At 42.2% G+C, this 26,472-nt stretch overlaps 5 protein-coding genes across 8 annotated transcripts in view; 2 read left to right on the top strand and 3 right to left on the bottom strand.

Annotated features, from left to right (window-relative positions):
• Positions 1 to 1,870, bottom strand: part of LOC128453598 (arf-GAP with coiled-coil, ANK repeat and PH domain-containing protein 3) — a 53,775-nt gene extending 51,905 nt beyond the window's left edge. The window contains exon 1 of the mRNA XM_053436582.1: positions 1,613 to 1,870. Coding sequence (XP_053292557.1) covers positions 1,613 to 1,659 — 47 coding nt within the window. The 5' untranslated portion in view covers positions 1,660 to 1,870. The remainder of the gene's footprint in view (positions 1 to 1,612) is intronic.
• A 1,311-nt stretch (positions 1,871 to 3,181) lies between these two features.
• On the top strand, positions 3,182 to 20,609 carry pusl1 (pseudouridine synthase like 1). Its single transcript, XM_053436480.1, has 8 exons — positions 3,182 to 3,454; positions 3,537 to 3,597; positions 4,210 to 4,397; positions 7,710 to 7,859; positions 9,349 to 9,519; positions 17,593 to 17,647; positions 17,835 to 17,997; positions 18,747 to 20,609. The coding sequence occupies exons 1-8, from the start codon at positions 3,399 to 3,401 to the stop codon at positions 18,794 to 18,796; spliced, it is 894 nt and encodes a 297-aa protein (XP_053292455.1). The 5' UTR covers positions 3,182 to 3,398; the 3' UTR covers positions 18,797 to 20,609.
• On the top strand, positions 13,685 to 15,364 carry LOC128453507 (putative nuclease HARBI1). Of its 2 annotated transcripts, none has more exons than XM_053436467.1 (4): positions 13,685 to 14,340; positions 14,422 to 14,534; positions 14,615 to 14,726; positions 14,838 to 15,364. In XM_053436467.1, exons 1-4 carry the CDS (start codon positions 13,908 to 13,910, stop codon positions 15,203 to 15,205), a joined length of 1,026 nt encoding a protein of 341 aa, XP_053292442.1. In that variant the 5' UTR covers positions 13,685 to 13,907; the 3' UTR covers positions 15,206 to 15,364. The 2 variants fall into 2 exon arrangements, with proteins under 2 accessions (XP_053292442.1, XP_053292434.1); XM_053436459.1 differs by having other exon boundaries at positions 14,835 to 15,364.
• Positions 15,250 to 17,155, bottom strand: LOC128453529 (uncharacterized). Of its 3 annotated transcripts, XM_053436496.1 has the most exons (8): positions 16,778 to 17,155; positions 16,614 to 16,684; positions 16,187 to 16,363; positions 15,865 to 15,923; positions 15,729 to 15,791; positions 15,579 to 15,641; positions 15,359 to 15,490; positions 15,250 to 15,275 (listed from the first exon to the last, which is right to left on the bottom strand). In XM_053436496.1, the coding sequence occupies exons 1-8, from the start codon at positions 16,948 to 16,950 to the stop codon at positions 15,255 to 15,257; spliced, it is 759 nt and encodes a 252-aa protein (XP_053292471.1). In that variant the 5' UTR covers positions 16,951 to 17,155; the 3' UTR covers positions 15,250 to 15,254. The 3 variants fall into 3 exon arrangements, with proteins under 3 accessions (XP_053292471.1, XP_053292465.1, XP_053292480.1); XM_053436490.1 differs by having other exon boundaries at positions 15,250 to 15,490; XM_053436505.1 differs by having other exon boundaries at positions 15,250 to 15,490; positions 16,938 to 17,155.
• Positions 19,003 to 25,830, bottom strand: ddx19b (DEAD-box helicase 19b). The gene is made up of 12 exons (XM_053436402.1): positions 25,587 to 25,830; positions 25,138 to 25,177; positions 24,917 to 25,036; positions 24,665 to 24,800; positions 23,996 to 24,088; positions 23,720 to 23,822; positions 23,397 to 23,511; positions 23,085 to 23,262; positions 22,633 to 22,870; positions 22,027 to 22,189; positions 21,372 to 21,563; positions 19,003 to 21,223 (listed from the first exon to the last, which is right to left on the bottom strand). Exons 1-12 carry the CDS (start codon positions 25,641 to 25,643, stop codon positions 21,162 to 21,164), a joined length of 1,497 nt encoding a protein of 498 aa, XP_053292377.1. The 5' UTR covers positions 25,644 to 25,830; the 3' UTR covers positions 19,003 to 21,161.
• Between the last annotated feature and the right edge of the window lie 642 nt (positions 25,831 to 26,472).

The raw sequence follows: 26,472 nt of genomic DNA, 5'->3' as shown, positions 1-26,472 counted from the left end.
CATATCAGGTGATCACAATGTCTTCAAAATAGCTACCTCCGCCAAGTGGGTTGAGTATTTTTGGATTGAACAAAAGCTACGGAACAGATTTCCATGAAACTTGGTGGAAGGACGGGACGTTGACCTGGAAAGACTGACGTTAAGTCCAATTAGTTGTTTGCCCTCACCAAATCGTAATCACACTATTATTCAACATTTTATTTTCCGCTACTGCTCGTAAAACCAATCAAATGAGACATCCACTTCATTTTATCAGTGGTGGAGTTTTCCAAATAGCATCGCTCTAAAGATCATGGGAAAGGGATCCTGGCGATAAAAAGAGGGAAGTGTATGAATGTGCTCTGATTCTCTGTCTCTTCCTGTGACCTTCCATCTCAGCCATTCATCGACACTGAGGAGTGAGACGGGATTTAAGGAACAAACTGAACGTCTGACTCACTCAGTCTCTTCCTTGTTTGCCACTGTCTGTGTTTGTCTGTAGTCGTGCATAATGCTCAACAAGCAAGAGAAGTCGTGTGACAGAGAGAGGAAGAGGGATTGCAACAAAATGGCACACAGAGAAACAGAAGCATCAAACAAGCAAACACAAACGCTGTCTCTAATGTATTATCACTCTGCTCCTTCTATGCGACACACTGAGCACATATCTGCCATCCAGCTATCTGACATAATTAACAGGGGATCCCTGGCCTGGCTGCTGGCAGAATCTCCACTGGTGGTTTCCCCATCGGCCTGCACAGGAGTGCAGCCAGACTGGCACGTGGACTGAGTGTAACTACAAGCCTCCAGTGGGCAGCAGGCGAGGGGCCGAGCAGCTGGATTTGTGCCCAGGATACCAGCTCCATCCCTGGAGAGAGAGCGTACTCCTCTCCCTGCTGCCTGCTGCCTGTCAGCCAGACCACCACCACCATCAGTACTACACTACTGCTGCTGCTGCAAGGACATCTCCTCTCCTGTCTGCTACCACAGAGACACAGTGTGGGGCTGCATGGCCTCCTCTATGAACGAATGAGAACGCTGCACCCAACCTGTGTGCCATGTTGCTGCAACACTCTCACACACAGAGTGATCCCTTAACACTTGTTTGTGTAGTATGGACTGGGTCATTTAGATTTGGCTGTGCACAAGAATATAGATCTTTATTAAATCGTTAATTAAGACATGATATTATAAAAAACACGTTATTAACGCTGAAGAAAATGGATCCTCACTGTGCGAGGCATGGAGTGTCCCTCCTCTAACATGCACTGAGCTACAAGCCCCATCCAAGAAAATCAGACAGTCACACATGGAACCACCGACACACGTATGACTACCAGCAAATGCAGGCCTATCACAAAATAACACAAAAACCACCAAATCACGACATGTACAAAGGGAATAAGACTTCAAATTTGAGCAAAATAGACAAAAGCTAAAGAACGCCGTCCGGTCATTGAGCACATGGATGAATTCACACACATCTTTTATCATTCACCCTGTTGATGTCTCCACAAATTCTGCATGAGAGGACGCATTGAGCCCCCCGTCTCAAAAAAAAAAAAAAAAAAAACGTGCGTAAAAGAAGGTGTGCCATTTTTGCGCACCGCTGTAATGAGAGAAGCCACCTTACCTGAATCTGGGGGAATCTTTTATACATTCTTCAAAGTCCACCGTCATTTTTGCGTGTTCTCGTGTATTTCCCACTTCAGTCCACCAATGTCATTGCCCGCAGCGGGGATGTGGCGTGAGGCTGGTTGAGGATGGTGAGGTGGTGTGTACCCCGGTACGCAGCAGCAGCAGCAGTCTGTCACCTCTCTCCCGGTGGCACCGTGACACTAAATGCGAAGAGGCGGATTACTACACCACAATGTACTCCACTACTGCCTCTGCTGCCGAGACAGGCGAGAGGCGAACCTGCAGCCTGGGAAATGATAAGAGAGAGGAGAGCGCCCACTAGTTACAGCCTGCTGTCACATCTCCGGACTTATGAGGAATCAGGGGAGGATGGAAATATGTAATGATGTATAAATCATTTATCTTATTCAGTTTATTTAAAGAATGTGCCCTAGAATAGGCTCATCAATATAAGCAATACTCCTACATACAAGTAGCAATAATAATAACAGTGGTAATAATAAGATTAATAATAATAATGATAGAAGAAGAAGAAGAAGAAGAAGAAGAAGAAGAAGAAGAAGAAGAAGAAGATTCACAACAATAGACTACCATACACTTTCTTAATAATCAGACATTTTATAACTTTAAACCTGAAATATATAGCAGTTGACCGGAACAAGTATAGAGCTATACCACCATAAAGGATATACATGTATAATCAGTTATCTGTACAAACTGTACAGTAAGACAAAGAATATCGTGAATTTTGGAAACATTAGAAATTATGATATGTAGCCTTCATTGTAACTGAGTCAGTAAAAACAGGTGCAATCCAACTTAAAAATTCTTTATTTCATTTGTTTTGTGCTTAACTTTTATTTCTTTCAAAATGCGTCTTATTTGTATTGTCTTACGTTGTGTTTACAATGAGGCTTTTTAACAACTAATACGTGGCACTTTGATTGACCTTGCTGATGAAATATGCACAAGCTATAAAAATAATCTTGCCTCGCCTAACAAAATAAAATCTGAGCGGATGAAGTGTGTCACGTCCCAGTGAGGGAAAGGTTCTGAATCATGTTATCTACATTTTACCTTTAGTAATAGTTTCAGCAGAGGTTTATGAATACATTATTGAACAATCAATTTAAATGTGTTGGCTTTCAGACCTATAGTCAAAGATGAATCTCTGGAAATCAGACTCCTGTATCTTATAAGACATCAGTGTAAGCATCGGGCAGAACTGACATAACAACAGGATGAATGTCAGAGCTGCTTGTGTTGAGTCTGTGGTCCTCTCACCACTGATCCATCTGCGCTACGAGTTCCAATGGTTTTCAAGGCAGACTGTTTCACAACTGGTCACGCGCCCTACGTAGAGGATGACGCAAATAAAAGGGGACGAACAGATAGAAGTAATTTCGCCTAAAACCACACATTCTGTGGTTTCTTGTAGGATAATGATAAACTGTGATGTCTGTACACGAACCTTTAACATTGAAGTAGTGACTGAAGTGAGCATTCACTAACCTCATCATTCCTTTCTAGCGCTGAGCCTACAAGTGGAGTCTCTACTCCACTTCCGGACTACAAATCCAACCACGAGCCGGGCCGGAAGTGTTTCTCGTGTCCACGCTGTGTTGTGAAAGTTATTTAAAGGTCGACCTCCACACACACACCGACATTACACAGCTGCTCAGTTTGACAATGAAAAATGGCTTTTATTTTGAAATGTAACGTTTCACTGCTGCGTTCAAGAACAACATGACGGAGAAGTGTGACAGGCATCAGGAGAGAACATGCACTGCTGCCCACGTTACCTCATCTTCTTTCAATACATTGGGTCCAGATACAGGTATGATACCCTGCATGGTCAGTTGTTACGCGTTAACGTGCCTCCTTGTGAACAGATTTGACTCTAGTTATTGTTTCTGCAGTGGTGCAGCGAAGGTGCCTCCACATCAGCTGTGGAAGAAAGGCATCCAGGACCATTTAGAGGTGAGAGTGGATGAAATGATGATACTACCATAACCTGAAATACACCGTGTTACTTGTTCTGTAAAGGTTATACAATATTATGACATCATTATGAGTCTATTATCTAATTGAGCTTTGCATTAAAGTGGCTTCAGTAAACTGAGCAGGTTTTATACCATGTTATCATGTGATACCATGATAATTATACATAACAGCTACATGTGCATGTATTCTGTTATAGTGCTTGGAGACAGGCCATCTATGATATTGCACTTTATTTAAATAGCACCTTTGCAAACAAAGTTACAGTGTGCTTTACAAAAAAATTAGAAGAGAACATTTACATATAGCCGTTTGAAAAAAAACCCATTTATTATGGAAGAAGGACACGTGCAGAATTCGGGAAAATAAGTTTCAGTTAATCAAGGTATGCTCGGTACCTTTCACAACCTGGGACATCCTATTGGCCCAAGGGTTAAGTTGTTGACCAGGAAACACAAAAGTTCCAGTTCACATCAAGTGAGTGACCTTTTTTGTCATAAGGCATCATTCTTTTACACTATAACTGGTATATGTGTCTCTGTGTCTGTGTCGTCGTCCCCCGTCCCCACAATTCTCTGTTTTTGGGAGCAGGATGCCATAAAGAAGCTGAGGCCCATCAACCCAGTGTCTCTGTGGATCTCCAGCAGGACAGACACAGGCGTCCACGCACTCTGTAACTCCGCCCACTTTGACCTCCAGCGCAGAGACAACAAGGCTCCGTTCACTGAGGACGTTCTGGTTGAGGCCCTGAATTTCCACCTCGGAACCGAACAAATCAGGTAAGAACAGACTTGCTCATAACAACAGGTGTTTATGTGTTTGGTTCTGTTTCTGAACACACGTATGCATGGATAGCGTATGAGTGGTCAACTCTTTATCCGAATATATTATATATTAACTTTTCTCTGCAACTACAGCTTCACCAACATTACAAGCATGATGGTAGGTGAACCAATAATGAGGGCTCTGAGATTGGCTTTTCTCTGAAACCAAACAAGTGACTACTAAACTAATATGATGAACAAGTCCTTCATCACAGCTACTGAGCCACTCATACCATCCAACAACACATTTCTGAATATTTTATTGAAGTAAAGTCATAAGGTCAGACAGAGGTGTCACTAGAAAAGTCTGCATTATTTGCTCTCATCGAATTTGAAAAGGGATAGATGTCCCTAGTTATCTGGTTGTCATGGTTCCCAAACTGTTCTTATTTCTGAAAGCAGCTGTAGTGTTGTCAGGTTTTCACATTAAACTATTCAACCACAGTAATCAAACCAGGAGGAGGCTGTTCTGAACTAGTCCAACTGTGATACCGTGAGGAAATAAAGTATTGGTCATCAATACTAACAAGTGCTATTTAAATACAGACCATTTACATAAAGGTAAACATGAATTTGCACATGTATCCATGTTTATTCAACACTGAATGTACCACACAAGGACATGCCTCCTGTCATAAATCCCGAACAACAGTAGATCTGTGTGTCTCAGCCCAACATCTAGTCAAGCAGTAAACAGCATAGAACTCAAGCAAAATACAATAAGGTCACATGTTGAGTCTTCTCAAATAGGGACATATTTGAATATTACAAATCCTGGTTCATAGTGTTTGTTTTAGCCTCCTATTATTTAAAACAGACACACCTTTGTTTGTTCATTGCCACAGTCACTTCCTTACGACTTTGGCTGAGACTGCTAAATTTGTGAAAGTTAGATGGAGGCTTTTCTGCATGAGAGAGGATCAAGGACAGAGATTGAGGGATAGAGAGAATCAGAGTCGGTGAGAGAGAGGAAAATAGAGGAGGGAAGTAAGGGAAGCTCCCAGCATCCCACTAATCCCTAAACCTGCAGAGAGAAGGTTAGAAAGGATGATCCCTGCTCTGCTTTTTGGTCTGTAGCATCCGTTCTCTCACACACACACACACACACACAGACACACACACACACACACACACACACACACACACACACACAAATACTCACACGCACATCTGGCAAAATGGAATTCATCATTATGTGAAACCTATGGAGAAATTTGAATGCAACATGAGGGAGTTTTTGTGTCAGCATCAATCAGGAATGCGGTTGTAGCTTTGAACTGACGCCTCCCTAGACAGAGACACAAAGCTAGATAACAAAATAAACGATTAATACAAATAAAACATCCCATCTTACTTCTCTTTCAGTGAACATGAACCTCAATTAGCCTAAAATGAAAAGCCCTTTCCCCATAAGGGGAAACTGCTGAGTAGTAAAATGGAGCCACGCCAAACAAAGGCCCCGTTCCTCATTGTGGGAGGCCATGCTTTGTACTGCTTATGACATTTTTATGTGTTGATGTGTGTGTGGGTGGGTGGGTTGTTTGGGGGCCAGGCAAAGGCTGTCACTTCGCATTGGAGCCGGCGCTGGAGGCAGACACAAGGGTTTCCTCTGCCACAAGTCACACCCAATCTCCTCCTCTGGAAACGTAACCCAGTTTCTCTCACTGTGTACACCACACACATTCACAGACTGCACTTGCATGTGCACAAACATATGATGTGTATATCGGATCTTTGATATATTTTTTACATTTAAGACTGGTTTTCCGTGGGCTTCCTCTCACATTACTAAAAATAATTATTAAAATAATAAAAGAAATAATAAATCTCTTATAGGTGTGAATGGGAGTGGTTGTTTGTTTCTGCACGTCAGAGGATGTCAGCTGAGTAGGCGGTCCGTCGTACGTGGCCCAGGATGCATCTGCGTTCAAACAGTGAAAAAGATTGTGGCCAGTGGTCAGAGGGATCGGATCTCACAACGCATTTGGGTACGTTCAACTTAGACCTGACCACTTGTGAACAGATCTCTCAGGATGCACGTTAATAAAAGGTCTGAATGGGGTCAAGTTTTCTCTTTGGACTACTGCAGTGGTTAATATTATTCAATCTTCTTTGGAGAATACACAGGACACAGGCTGTTTTGGTTGGTCTTAGTGGTCTTGTTGGTCATGAGGATTCTGCCCTCAGCCCCTGATGTAAGCTGTTCTTTCTTAGACCAGCAAAGTGTTGGTGCCACAGTTTAAGCAGTTTTGCTGGTAAAGAGTTTTTTTTTTTGGCTGTTGAATCCCAAAGTTCTAATACCAAGAACTGGTTCCATTTTCACATTTTTACAAACTTTGCATTGGTCGGGCCAGAAGAAATGAGCAGAGCTGGAATCTTCTCACTATTACAAATGCGACCAAAATAAATTTGTCAAACCATTTCTGTCAAAACCCTTTGTGAAAATGTGTTTGCACAAAGTAGATCATAAAGAGTGATTCAAGTTCAGAAATCAAAGGGACATTCCTCTGTCTGAAAATCACACAGACTCATTTATCAGGACACACATTGATTTAATCATGAGGAGGAAATCATCAGAGTGTATCACAGATATTTTATGATCCGTTTGTTTGTGTGTGTGTGTGTGTGTGTGTGTGTGTGTGTGTGTGTGTGTGTGTGTGTGTGTGTGTGTGTGTGTGTGTGTGTGTGTGTGTGTGTGTGTGTGTGTGTGTGTGTGTGTGTGTGTGTGTGTGTGTGTGTGTGTGGATCCACTGGAAGTGTCCACACTCCTTCTGGAATCTCTTCAAACAGCCTCCGCCTCTCAGTCGGCTGTGATGCTAACTGAGTGGACATAAGTCCTTTGGCTCTTCAGGGCTCTTGGCAGCACTTTGACAACGGCCGTGCTTTTGTGTAAGAAGATACAACATTGGCATTTTGGACAATGACTTCTGCACAGTGTTTCTTGCTGGCAGGACAAGATGTTCGTATTAAGACCATCTGTGTCTGGAGACAATAGTCTGTCTGAAACACAGTCTGTTTTGGGGTTTTTGTGTGACTATCCACCACATTTCAAATCATTTACATCAGTGTCTCAGTTTTTTCTGTGGCTTTTTAAACCACAATTCTAAATCAGCACACTTTTATGCCCGAGCATCAGCTGCATGTTGTATTCATGAATACTATAAATTAGAAATCACTGCTCATTACAGTTTCAGAGATTAAAGTTTTATCGTGCCTGAATGGATTGTAGCTTTCACCCTAACTGCTCTTTTTTTCTTACTCCTCTAGGGTCACCCATGCCCACCGCGTGTCCGACAACTTCCATGCCCGTTTTCGTGCCGACTCTCGGACCTACGTCTACCGGATCGCCCTGGGAATCTCCCACCGCTCCCTGCTTCCCCTCACAGATCACGATCTGTGCTGGACCCTCCGCAACACGTGAGTTATCCGACCCTCTCCTCGTCTGCAGCCGAAACACACAAACCCAAACACAAACACAAACACACCAACAGACTTACCCTCAATAAGCTCATGCCAAGCCTTGCAGAAACAATGGCACGTTTAAACACATGAATAATCCACACGTGCTGTGCCGGAACTGCAAATTAGGGCAAGTCAAACAGGGTGTTTTATGCGATTCAACAACCCCAAAAAACACACAAAGAGAAAAGGAGGGAGAGCGGGATGAGGATGGACAGATTATAAAGTGAGGGGAAGATCTGGGGTGTCACAGCCTGGACAGTGCTCTATTAGCCCAGGCTGGACGAGAGGGAGCGTTCAGAGACATTTCAGAGAGCGACCGTCTGAGCGTTTGTCTTCTCTTCACTTTTTTGGGGGGAAAGTAGGGCAAGATAAGCTGCAGGCTTATACACATGCAGAACAGGACCCACGCAAATTACCCTGACTGTGTGGTTTTCTTTCCCACTCTCTCTTTCCCTCTCTCAAACTTTTCCTTTCCTCCCTCGTTTCTCTCTGTGGTGTCTCTACTTCGTTATCCCTCTCTCTCTCTCTCTCTCTCTCTCTCTCTCTCTCTCGTTTCCAGCATCCATCTCATCCCTCCAGCCCTGAGTGTCTCTGCCTCAGCAGCTTCTCTCTGTTCTCTCTGTTCTCTCTTTGATCTAGCGCTCCCTCCTTATCCTTCACACGGCAAAGAATATTCATCCCCACTGTTTATTTTAAAGCTGAATTTAGTCCAGAAACCCTTTTTTAGAAGTGCCTTATTCTCACTCTGAAACCGGCACAGTCTTGGTTAGCTGTACCTAGCTTTACCTTGGCTCAATGGTTAGGTGAGGGAAATATCTTGTTCTGGTTAAATACATAGAGAAGTTCACTGCGACTTTAAACACAATCTGCCCTATCTTACACTCAACACAAGGTAAATGTCTTTGCTAGTTTCAGGTGGACTTTTCTCATCCATTGCTCATGTCCCCTACTCACTGCCTGGTGGGCCGTTGTGTAATTGTTCGTGGTGGACACACATCTGGCTTTAAAAAGATGGCATTTTGATTGATTCAGTTCTATGTTCTCCCGTGTCAGTGTGGGTTTTCTCCAGGTACTTCTTCCTAAACAAATGCAGATTGGAGTTTAACTGGAGACTCTAAATTGAGCATAGGTGTGTATGGCTGTTTGTCTCTGTGTGTTGGCCTCCCGATGCACTGGCGGCCTGGCCATGGTGTAGATGAGCTGTTCAGTCCTTCATTTCTTACAGCGCTCAACATCTTCATTCATGGCATTTTGTCGCTTCAAGATTTAAAATTGGTGATGTTAATTGATGAGTCACTCAGCACACTCATCTCTCTCTGTCTCTGTCTCTCTCTCGCTCTCTCTCTATCGATGATAAATTATATTCGGAGGCAGGTCACTTTCAGGCCAAGTTTTCACGAACATTTATTAAAGTAAAGTATCTCCTCATTCTGTCTGCCAACAGGGAGCTGGATGTGGGAGCCATGCGCACCGCTGCTGCCCTGCTGGTTGGGACTCACAACTTCAACAGCTTCAGGGCGGTCAGCTCGGACATGCCTCATGTGAGCCCCGTCAAGACGCTGGATGTGGCCGACGTTCAGCCAGGAAGCTCTTTCTCACACACACACTTCCACAGGTAGGTTACATACTCAAGGACAACTGATCACATGGATTAACAGCAGTCTGCATATTCTCCAACTTTGAAGCTGCATTAAGATTTGTTGCCACTTTGCGACGGTCACTCAAAGCAGTTGTCTCCTGTTGCAAGGATGCTCATGAGAGCTGAACTAAGTGCAAATGCTCTGTATAGAAATTATCTGTCAAACAGACTAAATCGATATATATACTTTAATACTTGAAATACATTTTTCTGTACTTTTATCTAGGTGAATTTTTCCATGCAGAACTTTTACCTTTAATTGAAATGATAATTTCATAAATAGTAAGACTATATAATAAATGTTGTTTTGATTGCTGTATTGGTAACTTTATTTGAGTAAAGGATCTACATACCTCCTCCACCTCTGGCAGTGAGAGTGAACGCTGCAGGCCACAAACCCAAACAATGAGCTGAAAGACACTAAACTGCTGCTTCTAGTCAGCTGAGAGGAACTGCTGAGATAGGTGGAGATGTTCTGTGTTTCATTCACTATGAACAACCCCATTCAACATTACGCACTGTCAACTTAGCTATTGTTAATATTGTTGGAGCTTTAAAATAAATAATGGGAATGTTGTAGAATGCTTTGCAGATTAAAAATTGTATTTGTTGTAATACTTTCATTTGCTTTCCTGCTGAGCTACAATCAGCTGCAGGTCAGGTTACATTACAATAAATACAGGTACCAGGAGAAAACAGTTAAAACAGCCCGGACCAGTTCTGTCCAACACAAACTAGATCTGCCGACAAAAACCTCTGGAGCTAAAATTACATGTTGTCTAGCTGTTTCCACTTTTTGCTTAACTTTCTTCTCAAATGGTATAAGCCCGAAAATACGGTGCAGAAGATGGTTTCAAACTATTCCTTTAAAATACTTTATGTAGAGGTACATGACACATCGGCTTCGGACCGACCTGCTGTAACTTCAGTTTAACTGTATGTTTCTTGTGTTTCGTGCTGATGGTTAGATTTCCCTGAAACTACAGAGTGAAGTCCAGGGTGATAGCGTGAAACATGAGTTAGAACATGGCCGTCTGCAGCCTCAGTGACCAGATAACTATTCAAATCAGGGACAAAATAATTAAGATATATCACATGTAAATAATACATTTACATACATTCACTCTTGAATCTTGTGTTACTCACTCTTGCGTCAACTGCTGCTGAAGAAGTTGGTCGTACTTTTGAATCATTTACAGTCGCTTCACTCTGCCAGCCCTTCATGTTGGGCCCAGAATACATCTCCCTTTCAAGCTTCAGTCATACGCACCGATGTGTTTGATGTTCTCAGGTGAATCACAGGTCAGAAAGATTCTCATCTAATCTCACCCTGTTCAGAACAGCTTGATCTTCATGGACTGACATTACACACAAAACTGCAAAATACGGGTTTTTACTATTAGAGCAGCGAGAGACGCATCATAGGAGAAGTAAACCCGACTCATGTTAGAGCCCACAGGTAGAAGCTCTTTTGATAATTAATGTTCTGTGTGGTTGCGGGGTGGTATACTTAAAATAAGATCCAATGTCATATCCATAGCAGAGATGGGGGAAGGGGTCGGGATTGAGACGGGGACCATGTGGGCTTAGTTTGTTAGATGACTCACCCCAGGGGGTCGCTCGGCATGCCCAATACCATTTTCATGCTCATTATCCAGTTGCCTGAAAATACGGATCAGGAGATGGACATGTGCCGCAGCTCTCAAACTAAATGTCACACAGTCCCATAACCCCCGACACGACGATGTGGTGCACTAACAATCTGAGCTCCGGCCTTACAGATCCATTATGTGTTCTATAGAGTTCTGCACTGTAGTTTCTGTGCTCGCATTCTCACCATTTCTCTGCAGAGTTCCCATCAATGTCCAGATGTGGGCTAACGTTGGTCAGGTTCAGAGAAGGCGAGCGAGTCGAGCTGCGCGTTTACTTTTTCATGAGGTTCCCTATTCTAAGTAAAAGGGATAAAACAGGAAGAAACGGAGCAGTGAATTATTGAGAAGCCAAAGGTTGAAATCAATTTTTGATCCCAATACAGGGAGCTGGGGGACTTCTCCGGTCTCTACTCAACAAAGGGAAAAAAATATATTTTAACCTGCAGAAATACTCATTGTCATCATAAGTGAACAGCGCTCCATTTCAGAGATTATAGTCATACTGTGTATTCACGCTAAATCAGTTTATTATATAGGACCATTCAACAGAATCTCAGGGCAGTACAAGCCCGTTGTTGTAGATTTATTTCAGCCTACAGTGTTGACCTCTAGTCTTAGAGCAGCTTGCATGACTGAAGACACTTAGTGTTGCTGTTGTTATTTGTTAAATGATTTAAAGAGTCAAATATCGGATGTTTTGAAAATGTATTTTGTGTAGACAAAATTATGCAATAATGACTTAATCATTAATGATGCATGTGTAGACAGGAGAGGTGCCAATACAGAGATTAAAAGACTTTATGTCCTAGAGGTTGCTTTTAACTGACATATTCCGTTTCTGAGGAAGAACAGTTGAGTGTGGATTCACAGAAATCCTCCTGACAGTCAGGCCCTGATCCCAAGGGACACCTCAGCAGCAGCAGCTTGTGGCACAGCAGAGACACATTCATTTATACTCTTAATGTTAATACCACTTAATGAAGTCAGTGTCAGTTGTAACTCAGCTGCTGCTGCCTCTTAAAAAAAACTAACAGGAAATTCAATATATCATTAGTTTTATTTGTCAGAACATTGTTTTGTTTTTATTAATCCCTCAAAATAAAAATAAATTATGAACCAGGCAAGACAAAAAAGATACAAATCCAGTCATGTATTTAAAAACAAATGGGGGGCACTCAAATGAAATTCTATATAAAGTATTTGTTAATTGATCTTTATTCATAGCCACTCTCATCATTATATCTGATGATGGTCTGATTCACTTTATTATAATTCAGAGTTGTGAGTGAAGAGTTGAACTGCGTGTGCGTGTGTGCGTGTGCGTGTGCGTGTGTGTGTGTGTGCGTGTGTGTGTGTGTGTGTGTGTGCGTGTGTGTGTGTGTGTATGTGAACTAAGTTAATAGTAGAATCCCACGAGATAAGACGAGACACAGGCTGAAGGCCTCTTCGGGGTCTTGGTGGGGGGAGACCAGCACAGTCTCAGATTTGTGGCTCTGATGTCATGTTGGCAGTTACACAGCAGAAATAGCATGCATAAGCAGATAATATAAAGTGTGGTGTAATGGTATAATTTTCCATTACAGAATGAGAAAAAGTAAATGTAGTAATAAGGATTAAATATGGATTAAAGCAGGATACTGAAATAAGATGTAAGCAGACTTACTGAGACTTATTGTACATACTGGATGAAATGTTCTCGTACTCGTAATAGATACTAGATAATAGATTAAAAAAATGTACAGCAGCTAAACTAAATTGAATAAGATCGAGCTTTTAAAAAATCTTCTTTACAAAATGCACAGAAAAATGTTTCAGTCCTTTGTGTGTATTAACATCACACTACAGGGATGTGGGGCTGAAGAAAAACAAAAGGTGGTTCAGAGATTTGGATGAAATGGTCCCTGTATACTGTGTGAATATGGTGATACAGGATGACCATTACGTTCTGACACTGTGTAGTAGATCCATTAACGTGTTCATATTTTTATTTATTGTTTTTTAGTGATACATATTCCTTCCCTGTTACTACCATGGGAAGAAATGTTAGAGGAGACACACAAAAACAGCTGCACACGTGTGACTGTGCAACATGTGACCCAGCCTCAGCTAAACAGCCTCACCAGACTCCATGAGCTAACAGCCCCGCTGTATAAATCTGTCTGTGCACTCCTTACATGTCAAATGTAATCAGACGGCGAGCGCTGAGTCAAATTTGCATTTGACCCAATTCCTCCTGCGAGCCCGTTTGCTCACTTCACTGCTGTGACTTAAACTGTGAAATAACAAACATCAGTTAAAAAAAAGGAAAAATGTCAAAGTGCAAGAGACAAAGCAATTCATATTTTCATTACGCATAATCCTGTTGGGCCTAAGCTGCAGTGGCATATTTAGAAAGTGACATTTAAGGGAATCTTTGCACCAGGAGGGTCCCGGACTCTATCTGTTATTTGTTATTGTTTTTATTTGTTTATTCTAACTACCAGGGGCCCGTTTCACAAAGCAGGTTTAGTGAAAACTCTGAGTTAGTTAACCCTGAGATGAGGGAAACTCTGGTTTTTCAGTTTCACAAAGCCAGTTCAGCTTTACTCTGAGTCAGTTACCCTGGCAACATACTCCGTGAACCTAACCTGCTCGCTGGCAGGTTTTCTTCAACTAACCCCGAGTTTCTCCTGCTCTTAAGTTGAAGCCTGCAGACTGAAGGCAGTGGCAGACATGGCGTGTCCTTTTATTGAAGAGCCAGTTGATGTCGAGGCGCAGATACTCCGCAGACATCTCCACCGGGAGAGGATTATTAGACCCCGATTGGATGTTTTATCATTCCCTGATGAGTATCTGTTTGAGCGTTTCCGTTTCTCTGCATCATCTATAATTTATATAAACGATATTCTCAGCCCTCACATCGCTCACATGACGCATCGTGGACATGCTCTCAGTTCCGAGCAAATTCTTTGTATTGCACTTCGTTTTTTTGCCAACGGCAGTTTTTTGTATAACGTCGGTGATGCAGAGCATGTGTCCAAGGCAACTGTCTGTCGGGCTGTCCGAAATGTGACACTTGCACTGAAACGGCTACTATGCACGTTTGTAGTGTTCCCAAGTCACAGACCCACCAGACTTCTCAAAGAAGAGTTCCACAGAATTGCAGGTATCAGTCTAAGCAGTAATTCATTTATGTCATAAAGCTTTGAGACTTGAAGCACTAATCAGTCAATTTGATATATTTTAGGGTTTCCAGGTGTGATTGGCTGCATAGATGGCACTCACATTCCTATCATCGCTCCTTCAATAAATGAAGGAGATTATGTGAATAGGAAATCTGTCCACAGCATTAATGTGCAGGTAGGCCTAAATAGTAGCCTTTAACATTCCAAATTAAATACACTACACCATACAGCTAATTACTGTTCTCCACTGTGAAGATCATATGTGATGGAGCCCACATGATTAACAATGTGGAAGCGAAGTGGCCTGGGTCTGTGCATGACTCACGAATGTTTCGTGAGTCGACACTGAGTGCCAGATTTGCCGGTGGTGAGTTTATATATATAATTTATATACAGTATATAGTTATATCCTATGATCAAATATTTTGTTTCCTCCTATTGCAACTGAAACAAACTGTATCTTGTATTATCATAGTAGAGTTCGATGGTTACCTACTCGGAGACAGAGGGTACCCCTGCCAGCGCTATCTGCTGACCCCTTACCCTGACCCTGAGCCTGGCCCACAGCGACACTACAACTTGGCTCACTGCAGGACACGAGCCAGAGTGGAGATGACCATCGGGATACTCAAGGCCCGGTTCCAGTGCCTTCGTAGGCTCAGGGTCACCCCAGAGAGAGCTTGTGACATTATAGTGGCATGTGTGGTTCTCCACAACATTGCCACTATTAGAGGAGAACAATGTCCTACTCTTTCCCCCTGTGATCCAGGTATTAATCATACCCCCCCTGCTGATACACGAGATGGAAGAGCTGTTAGAGACATGATATGTGTCAATCATTTCTAACTGACCCATCACCTCCCCAATGTTCAAGAACGACAATATGCATCTCATTTTATGAGGTCTTCTTTATTTCCTAGAAGGACAAATTTTGTACAGTTGTTAATCCTTTGTTGTTGAAACAATTAAAAAACATCCACCTGTGGGCACGTCACCCACCTTTAACTGATGGTCCAGCAGTTGTATTTCCTTTTCTGTTTTGGTGATCTGCAGCCTTATGTGCTCCATTTCTAGGTGTGATTTGTTTATTTGAGATTCTAAATATACCTTGTAAAGTTGTTTCACAGGGAGCTATAGGAACATAAATGACATTGAATTTCAGTGCCATGTCTATTTAGTGTCATTGTAAGTTGTGGGTCAATGCTGAACAACATCTTACTGAGGTAAGCTGTGCTGTGGAGGTTGATGGACCTTCTTCCCCATTGTAATTTCCAGCATGGCTCTGTTAGAGAGAAAGAAGTTGCAAGTTGTATTGTGGAACAACACTATTAACTGAGCCAAAGTTATTTAAAAAAAAAAAGGTGTATACTTCAGCAGGCCTCTCTGCATCTTCCCTCTCTGTGGCAGCTGATAAGGTTTCTTCATCATCCTCCTGTAATGAAACAGAATGTGTGTGTTATATTCTACCAATTATGAAAAATCTGTGGAATATTAAGAGTACTTACAACAGCATGGAGGTCTGTTATGGCAGAAGGCTCAACGAGACAGATTACACCATCAGTAACTGGTAGAAAATGAAGATTAGACAGTTGATGATTACCCAGAAAAGTGCCCCACCTAATTTAAACACAATTTTTCAAACTCTGAGTCACCTTAAAATAGATTGATATCTGAAAGCAAAAGCAGCCAATTGCAAAGAACTGTAGCTTACTGCTACAAGAAAAATCAGTGTGCCAACTAAGTTGTGTCTAAGATGAATGGGTGGCCATTACTGAGCGAACACTAGAAAAAGGATTAACGTACATGCCATTCATTTGAATAACTTACCTCTTATGTAGGCCCCTGTGACCTGGGGCGTGGGTGGGTCCGATGAACTCCCCCCAGAGATGCCCTCAGCAATGGGTCGTCCACTGTTCTGACTGAGGGCCATCTTTTCAGCCTCTGTGAGAGGTGGTGGTGGTGGACCGCCACCTGTTTTGCGGGCCTCAGCCTTTTTTCTGTTGGCTATAATGGAGGTCAAATTTAAATACATACAGAAAACACAACTTTGGAGACTTGTATGTATAAAAGGCATTTAGGTGTTGCTTTCATAGAGACAATATTAAATACTGGCAGTGTTGGGATTTCTCTTTTTTTTGCAGATTTCCCTAATTACTTAAATATATCCATCACATGTTGAATGTAGCCACTAAATGCTGTTTAATGAGGGCAGGCTAAACAACATCACAATTGCTTGTACTTTATTATACCTTACCTGTTTGAACTACATTTTTATATTTCATCTTTAGCTGCTGCCAAGTCCGTTTGGTGCCTGTTGGGTTGCACCTGTGCTCACAGACACACATATGGAATATAATTGTTGAATAAGTGGAACATTCAAGACAAAACATTTCTTTTTTTTCTCAAATTAATACTGACGCATTGACTCGGTCAGCAATTTCCTGCCACGCAAGATCCCGCGCTTTTGCTGCTGCCACAGTATTGCTTCTTTTTAAAAATATATGCTCACTTTCTGCATACGCAGTCATTAATATTTCCAACTCCACTGGGGAGAAGTAGGAGGATCGAGGCTGTTTACCACTTGTTGCCATGGTGAATCATGTTATCTGTGTTCCATTGATGAAGGCTTTTTATATCCTCATGCACAAGCTTCACTCAGGGTTACCTTGACTCTGAGTTGATTGAACTAAGTGTTATCACCTGTTCTGAAACCGAAAACTTAGAGTTTGACAGCTCAGAGTTGCTCAACCCAGAGTTAAGGTTTTAACTCAGAGTTTGTTGAACCTGCTTTGTGAAACGGGCCCCTGGTCCACTAAAATAGATATTTTTAACATTCAAATTGTATTATGTCACTTTTTTCTCCAAAGCCAGGTGTCATTCTGACCCATGCTCCTCCTGTAGAGACATTGGATTATTATCTCCGCTAAGGAGGTTCGGTCCTCACCCCTGTCTGTTGTTGGTTTATTTGTTTGTTAGTTTGCTGGATCACGTAAAACTACAGGACAGATTAACACAGAACTTGGTGGAAGGATGTGGTGTGGGTCATTCTAGTGAATTTGTTCCTGTCCACTAACACAGAGGAGGCAGGATTCCAGGTGGTGATCGAGACACGTTGGCTTCACTTGTGGGTCACTGTCACGTTGTCCATGTCTATATACTGTACAGTCGGGGTTTAAATATCAAGTGCGCACGTATCATTTGTGACATTTGTCACCGTTTGTTCTCTCTTTCAGGAACATCCCACTCTGGGAGCTGACTTTCACAAGCAGATCTTTTCTCTACAGACAGGTTTGTTCACTTTAACTGTCTTTAAAATAATTTCTGTTAACAAGGTGTGTGTGATTGTGTTGCCATCTGCTGGGGTTGCTTGAAAATTATGGATCATAATTAAGGAGTTCTTATTATTCAAGTCTCAGAGATTCCTACTGAGACTGTAATTCCCAGTACACGTTTGAGTGGTTGCTCTGTGCTCCAGGTGCGGAGGATGACGGGGGCCCTGGTGGCTGTGGGCCAGGGGACGCTGTCAGTGCCCCAGCTGAAGGATCTATTGGAGGCTCAGGACTCTTTAGCCTTCCCACAGGGTGTGACTGCCCCAGCTCACGGCCTCTTCCTCACCAGAGTGAACTACAGAGACGCAGGTGAGGAGGCTGGAAATCAAATCCTCAAGAGAAATTAATTTAAATAGACAAAACGCCTACATCTCAAACATCAATCTGTATCCTTTAAATGTGACACATACAACTACCTGCATTTCAGCTCAGTGAGACTCTTAGACACAGTGGGTCTGATACGGTACAAACAGGAAGATATTTAAATATAACTGATAGAATGTAATTATGTTAATTCACCATTGTTCTTTTTCACTTTTGCATTGTAAGATTCCAGTGTTTTATTAAACACGCTCAAACATCTGGATGACACTGCAGGTGCCAACGGTTTTTACTGAGCCTGTTAATTTCAACATGGAATAACACAGAGATCAATCTAAAGCTCCACTCAGTTTTATTGATAGGGGAAATCTAAGACTTAATCTTACCTTATTTTACCCAAAGTTATTTTGTCTGCCTTTGTTTATTTATTTGCTTTACATATGATTTCATTACTTCATTTACTTTGCTCTTGATTTAGCTATTTGGCTAATTTTATGGTTCATGTTTCCTTGGTGTCTTAGGGGTTTTGTTTATTCACTGTTCTCAGCTGTATTGTAAATGCAGTCCATTATGAGAGGCCTTTTTTGACTCTTTCACCAATATCCCAGGGAGAATTTCAGGGATTTTGATGATAAAATCAGGCATGTTTAGTGAACTGGAATTTGGCGTAGCTTGATTGAATTTCAGTTAGTGAGTGACATTCTGTTTGTTTTCTCTTCACCCCTTCACCACTCTAGACCTGCAGTTTTCCCAACGGACTTCAGATGAACCTCTCCCCTCCACTTGAAACTCAGAGGATTAATTCTACTTGAACAATTCATTCATGTTGATGTATTTCTATGCTAATGGCTGCAAAATAAAGATTTTATATTTCTACATATAGTTTTGTCTTTACCCATAAAACACATCAGCTTAACTTCTTGTCAGTGGCCTCCAACCGGGGATTTAACAAATTGATTACCACACACACAATCATTAGACTAAAAACAGATGTACATCTATATGTTCTTTAATTCGACATATTAAGAATACAGAACTGTGTCCATGAATGCAGCTGTTACAGAAAACCACACTCCTTGAACCTATCATTGTCTACACATGGCCTTCTGGTTTAAACAGACGACTTGTTTCAAGCCTGGCTAGGCAGTATTACTCCTGTGTGTGTGTGTGTGTAAATGCGCATGTATGAACTGGGTTTTGTAGGTTCTCACAATCATCAAACAAAGTACACAACATGTGGAGAAGAGTGTTAAGTTCAAAACTGCTTTGTGTCCATGGCTCTTATACAGTGGCATTACATTACACATCGACAAAGTGCACGCACACACTCACTGATAATGTATACATCCAAATGTCCAAATAAAACTGCATACACTGCTTCTTTACCCAGAAAGTCTTCACAGAGCATTCTGGTGGATTTTCAGCACTCACTTGCTTTTACTTTTGGCAGAATCTGCTCACTGAGTCGAGGGGTTTTCAGCAAGTTGTCCGTAAACAGTCCATTAGAAACCGGACCACCGCCGGCAAGTCGCCGGTCGGAGCCAGATGAGGTTTGCAGAAGGTTCACTGACCAATCACTGTCCTTAATGTTCCAGCACATCGATCAAACACACCAGACACCACACTGTTCTCCTTCATTTCCTTAAGTCACCCACTGATGCAAGGTTAACTGATTTTAAGCTCGGTGCATTTCTAAGTGCTGAGTCTGTTAAAATTGAGCCTCATGAGGAATGTTGTCGCACTTCTTAGAAGTGACAAACTGTCAATAATTCAAACACACTGTCTTAAATTTTTTATATGTACACAAGTACATGTTTGATACTCCTGCGACCATGTTGGAACAACACAGTGAATCTGATTGGCATAGGTCCTCTGATGCTCAAGTCAATTCAGCATTTGGTTTCAAAAAAGATAATCCACACATCCTGAAGACGCCCATAATTCAATATATCATCAAAATTTCAAGTGTTAGTCAGAATATTAAGCCCGATGTCTTAGAATGTCAGTAACAAAATCATATGTATATAAAATGCACTTGAGGAAGGCATTGCGTATTCTTTTAACTCACTATCCGTGCTAACAGCACAGCCTGGATGAAGAATGTAGCTGAGCTCAAGTCAAACTGGAGAGACCCTGATTAAAAAGATTGAGGGACAGTGAATGACAAACAGAAACTGAACAAATCCGGCCTTGACGGCCACTTCTGGAATTAAAATTAGTTTTTTTTATGAGACAGATGAGGGGAAAAAAGACGACTAATGATCAATGCTCAGCGGTGGAGCCGAGCCTGTTCTTTGATAATGGCTGTGATAGGTTTTTTAAATGACAAGATAACACGTGACATTTGTAGTTGGCTGATGATCAATTACTGGTGAAAACACAAACACCTGAATGCGCATGACTTGGAGTTAGTTGTGTATCTTCGCTATGCAGCCTATTTTTGGCATTCGACTACACACCCTGGTGCTAAAGCAGAGGTTAATTCATGAATAATCTGTTTCATGTAAATACAGGTTGATAGTATTTGATAAGAACTATCACAGGTTGATAAGTTTGCATAGACCCTTTGAAACTCAACCATCACCATCTCAATAACATAATCTTGATATATCTACCACTTGGAGCAACATACCCAACTTCACCCTTTGTACTGATTTTAGTTGATATAACAAAGCACAATAGTAGCTGTAGGAGTTGAACATGATATTTTTACATTCAATTTTATTTTTGTTCTTTAAAAATCAAAGATAACTTTGTGGCACATGGAAATGGCTAATCGCCATTCTGGGGTATTTGTGAATCTTTTTAATAGAAAAGCTTGTATCATGCCACCACTACAGCCAATAAGTGTTTTTTAATCCACGTGTGATCAGTCAAAGAGTAGAGTACTCTTGCAGCATCATTATAAACACAGCGATAAACTCATAGACTTTATTCAAAGCAGTAAAAAGAGTGAAATGGGGTATGTTCCAGAGACGTACAAAACACTTGTCTGAGAGGAGACATATCCACGTGTAAACTTATGCTGAGTTTGTGGTTTTGCTCATTCCTCTGACAGCTAAAAATTAAAAGCATAAAACACTGTAGGAGTGCACAGTCCTTAAGAGAGTGGGGGTGGGTTGATGTCCTTCATGGGAGCGCACCCGTTTTCTTTAGCCGGCGATTCTCTCAATTTCATCCAGATCGTCTGTGTCTAGTTTCTCAATCTTCTTATCTGTGGAGGAAAGACACGGATGACGGATCGGAATATGGATGACCAGCAGCCTGACAAGAACCATCTCGCCAAAATAAATGAACAAATACATTTACCTCATTGACCTATTGTTATGAGACCAGGTTTGTATAGCTAATGTCCAACTTACTGAAGTGCTCCTGGATCCTTTGGAGGATGTTCATGCTCATCTTGCTGTCCACCATGTTGATCGCCAGGCCGCGTTTGCCAAATCGACCCGTGCGGCCAATCCTGTGCAGGTAGGTCTCGTTGTCTGGGTTCCCGTCCTTGTCCACTGGTAAGTCAAAGTTGATAACCACAGAAACCTGCTCCACATCAATGCCTGAAAATAAGGGAAGAAGGCCAAAAGATTTTTAATCAATATGGTCAATAACACTTCAGTTAGTTTCAATAAGGGGATTTTCCACTAACGGCAAAAACAGATGTGGCTCAACGCTCCGTGTTTGTTTAAAGTACATGAAGTCCACAACCAGGTGGAAACAGTGCATCAAGCATATGCTGACACCACGTGTGTTTTAATATCACAAGTAAACACGACATCCTCTGGGGAAATATTAGATTTAAAAATTGGCTCAAAATTCCAGGCAAACAATCCATTACTGGAATAAAAGGTAAAGCTTTGCAAAAGAATCCCTATGAGGGCAAACCATAGGAACACACACAGTTCCATGGTTTTTATTGTACTCTCTCTCCAATCAGTTGGCCACAGTGAATATAAAAGTAACAGTCAAATAAAGGTCATGATCACGTCATGTTTCTTCTACCCATTCCAACATGGTCCTTACCTCGAGCACAAACGTTTGTCGTAACCAGGACCTTCTCCTTGCCCTCCCTGAAGCGATCAATGACAGCAGCCCTCTGCTCAACCTGCATTTCCCCGCTGAGCAGCGCCACCTGGTGTCCTTCTCTAGACAGCTCACCTGCCAGCCAGCCTGCAGTCTTCCTAGTCTGAATAACAGAGTAGAGTTTGTTGGTTATTAAACAGCTTAGTAGGTGCATGGGTAGCAAAGGACAAAATGTAAAAAAAATAACTTGGCAGTAGCAGTGGTTTTAAAGAAATGAAAGAAAGCAAGTGTGTTTCTGTAAAAATTTGAAAAAGCAGCCGTAACAAAAAGGTTTTGTGATATCACAGTGATATCCTCTTTGTCCATCATGATCCACTATGTTCATCATTGGGTCCAAGTGAAGATTTGCGGCCAAAAGCGATATTGTGTTCAAGAGAATGGAACAGACGGATGGATTAACCAGAAAACATGGTGCCTGGGGGCCACAGCTCTTGCAAGCATGGAGGTATAACAACACCCAACTTACAATACGACTAGAGGAAACGCAACCGGTCTCCGTGGTCGACTGGAATAAAACACCAGGGTCAATATTCTCTGTGAACTCACATGGCAGAAGATCATGGCCTGGGCGATAGTGATGGCTCCGTAGATGTTACAGAGGGCATGGAACTTCTCTTCTTTGCAGTTGCACAGCACATAGTACTGTTTGATGGTGTCCAGCGTCTCCTCGTCTCTCTTCAGTTTGATGACGTTGGGGTCAGGCACAATGCGCTGGGCGAAATTCCACACCGTTTCTTCAAATGTGGCCGAAAACAACAACATTTGGCAGTTTTTAGGCAGCATCCTATGTGGCAGGGGAGAGAGGAGACCACCAATCAAGAGCTGTAGATCGGGGTGCTTGAAAAATGACACTTTACAGGATGAATATAAATATAGCTGGTCTGATAGAGTAGGACCACATTCATCATGGTTTCATGAGACTGTACATAGACGTGTGAGCTTTTTCGAGCTTTTAACAGTTGAGTAATTTAATTTCAATTCAATTTATTTCAACTGACCTCTGTATGCGGATGCTCTGGTCCTGGTGACCCTGGGTGGCGATCATGACGTCAGCCTCGTCCAGCACAAACACCATGATCTTCTTGGGGTCTATAAACTTGAACTTACTGCACCAGTCTAGCATCGTACCCGGTGTGCCAATAACTATCTGTTCCTGCAACTTCATGCCACGTTGCACTGCAAAAATTCACAAGAAACAAAAGGATTACTAAGAGACAAAGATATCTCTCAGGGGCAGGAATGCACGTTTTCATCAAAAGGAACCATTACATAATTTCACACAGGGATTGTAAAAAGAAACAAAGCCTTACATTTATTTCCTCTGATGGCGTAGACTACTTTGACCTCAGGATAGTGTTTGCCCATCTGCTCGATCACCTTACCAGTCTGAAGTGCCAGTTCATAGGTGGGCGACACACACAGGCACTGATGGGGAAAAAATTTAAGAATGAATGCTTGTTTATTTCAATTGATCAACATGTCATTGGCATTAGCTAATAGGGGTGGAAGAAAGAATTAAATCAATAGAAATGGGGCGTGAAAAGCTTATACATCGAAATTTTGATTTAGAAATAAAAAAATATGAGATAACAAGTTGAGTCTTTCTAAAACAGTGAGAGAAGGGAGTACTAACCTGGGGATATCTGTTGTTGGGGTCGACGTGGCTGAGCATGGCCAGGACAAAGGCAGCCGTTTTCCCTGTTCCCGACTGCGACTGGGCAATGAGATTCTGTGGACTGGAGGAAATAAGGGAATAGATCACAAACACTGGTGGTAACATTGATTTTGGCCGTATCATCTTTCTTGACATAAAAGCAATGATATTTCAATTATTTTTTAAAGTTATACCCAAAGTACTCAGTGTGAGAGAATTCACTGAAATCACGTATGACTTTGATGGGGTACTCACGGTTCAGCCAGCATCATGGGTAAGGCAGTTTCCTGGATTTTAGATGGCCGATTGAAGCCCATGCCGTACACGCCCTGAAGCAGCTGAGGTTTGCTACACACGGAGGAAAAAAAACATACACATTGTACACACATTTAGGGGAAGGGTTTGAACACTACAAAACCCTTAATAATTACACACAGCTGTCAAAAATACAAAGCACAATAGCTGACAAACTTGTAATGATGTGTGCGGTTTCCGTTCTAAACCTGTCAATGCTCTTGTTGCAGCTTTCTTAGTTGTAAAAGGTTGTAAAGGTGACCTGCAGTGATTCACCTGCTGCCAATAAACACCACCTGCAGGACTCGGAACACTGATGTTATCATGATCAACTACTCCACTTGCGTTGATAAGCCCCAGCCACTGCTGCTAAAGAGATCTGGTCGTCTTTTTAATCAAAGCTTAATAATATTGAACCTATCACTTGCCTAAATTGCACCAAATTTGACACTCCATTTCCTTGGTGCTTTCAAAAATACACATGTCAAAAGTGAAGCTGTGAAGTCTAAAGATGAATTCATCTTTAGATTTGCAAGCGGCAGTCAGACAGACATCTGGAATTATTGGTGACGAGTTAAAACCACAGCGACCCTCAATAATATTGATTAGAAAAATAGAAGACATGCTTACAGTCGCAACTCCTCAAAAGACTTGACAGAGTAGAGTGGAGAGTTTGGATCTTTCTGAAGAACTTCCACTGTGTTCGTATTGTTGACTAGATTACTCCTGATCAGCTTGTTGAGCAACGATTGGGCTGCTTTGTCATCTGAAAGAGAAAAGTTACAATAGCTGTCACGACACTAGAGAGCGTCTTCATATGAGACACTGTGGGGGGGGGGGGGGGGGTCAGACAGAGGAATACATATGATCGTAATAAATTACCTTTTACATCCTCGTCCTCTGTTGACTTGATCTCGACTTCACCTTCGGACTTCGCAGCTGCGGGGCTCGACTCTGTTAAGTGTGCTGCGGGGCTCGGCTCTGTGAAGTGTGCTGCGGTGCCTGCAATGTTTACAAACTTGTATTTAGACTTGAATCGGTGTATTGGACAAGCACGTATCTCACCTTTGAGTCTCACACGTATTGCAGCTATATGCACTCACCATTCTCTTCTGGTTTCTCTTTAATATGGAGGTTACCGATCTGAAAGGAGGAACATCAGAAAGTTTGGTTTGAGTATGTGTCTCTGGTGATAAACACTGAGACGCCAACGCGTTCAGCTGAGCTTCTTGCGTCAGATGCTTGCTAGCCAGATACGTGCTAACGCTAGTAACACGGCAGCACGCAGCATATCGGATCTAGCTAACTTGTTGTAGCTTTGTAGCCGAACCGGGACCAACCGGTAGTTTCGTTTTTAATCACATAAACAAAAATACGACACGAGCTGCCGCGGGGCCCCGTCTATTCACTGGGAGAGTTTGAGTGACACGTTTTCAAACGTGAAATAAAAAGTTAAGCGATAGGGTTTCGTCAACATTGTGTGAGAACAGGCCAGTGCATCCTCTGAGCAGCTAACAACACGCTAGCTTGGGTTGCGTAAGTTGGGATTTACCGATTCCGCCGCGGCTTCTTGTTCATCCACCGCCTGGGCCCAGGAGTCCGTAGCCATCGTGGGTCAGTTTCTTCTTTCTACTGCACTCGGGATAATTCAACAATAAAAGCGTACACGGACTGCGGAGTCAGTAATGTGAAAGTAACTATGGTCCACAATGGCGTGCCGACACCGATTCTAGGTACATGTGCAACCACTCACTTGTCCGGGGGGAAAGGCCAAGTGATAATAGTTCCCAGTGCCGTGAAAGTTCCCACCTGGAACAAAAAGTACAACCGGGTGTTTCATTTCAAATTGGAAATTTGAGTCAGTGTTGTGCAAGTTCACTACTCTCATGAACAAGTTCAAAGTTCAGTTCATACAAGTAAACATGAATAGTTCACGTTCATAGTTCACCATTTAAATTCTGAACTAGTTCATATTTCAGTTCATTTCATAGTTTTAAGGTGGACAGTGAGAATGAAAGACTTAACTTGTTAAAGAAAACCTTATCCATCACTACCCCTTGCCTTTACTGTCGGAATGTTTATCAGACAGTGTGTAAAAATCGTGCATCGGATCTCGGATGTAGTTGCTGAGTCTGCGTCTCTGCTTTCTCTTGCCATCTGTATATGAGACCGAGAGCTGTTGTGTTGCAGGTATGGCCTGCCCCTTTAAGGAAAGTTTGTAGTGTGTGACGTAGTGCACCAGGGTATTTTGGGAAAATACGCTAAAAGTGTGTTTATAAAGAGAAGTGACGGAGCACCTAGAGGTGATGCGAGTGTTGCTCCTGCTGTATATCCGAGAAATAAAGTGGCCGCATTCCAAGTAAAGAAACATCTCCTCCTCCTTATTCACGGAGCGGTCCGGACGGCTGGTTACCGGCCAGACAGCGAGCCAAGATAAC

This window comes from Pleuronectes platessa, chromosome 2 (genome assembly GCF_947347685.1).
Source record: "Pleuronectes platessa chromosome 2, fPlePla1.1, whole genome shotgun sequence".
NCBI lineage: Eukaryota > Metazoa > Chordata > Actinopteri > Pleuronectiformes > Pleuronectidae > Pleuronectes > Pleuronectes platessa.
Note: the sequence above shows the minus strand (reverse complement) of the source record. Positions and strands in the feature narration are given on the sequence as shown.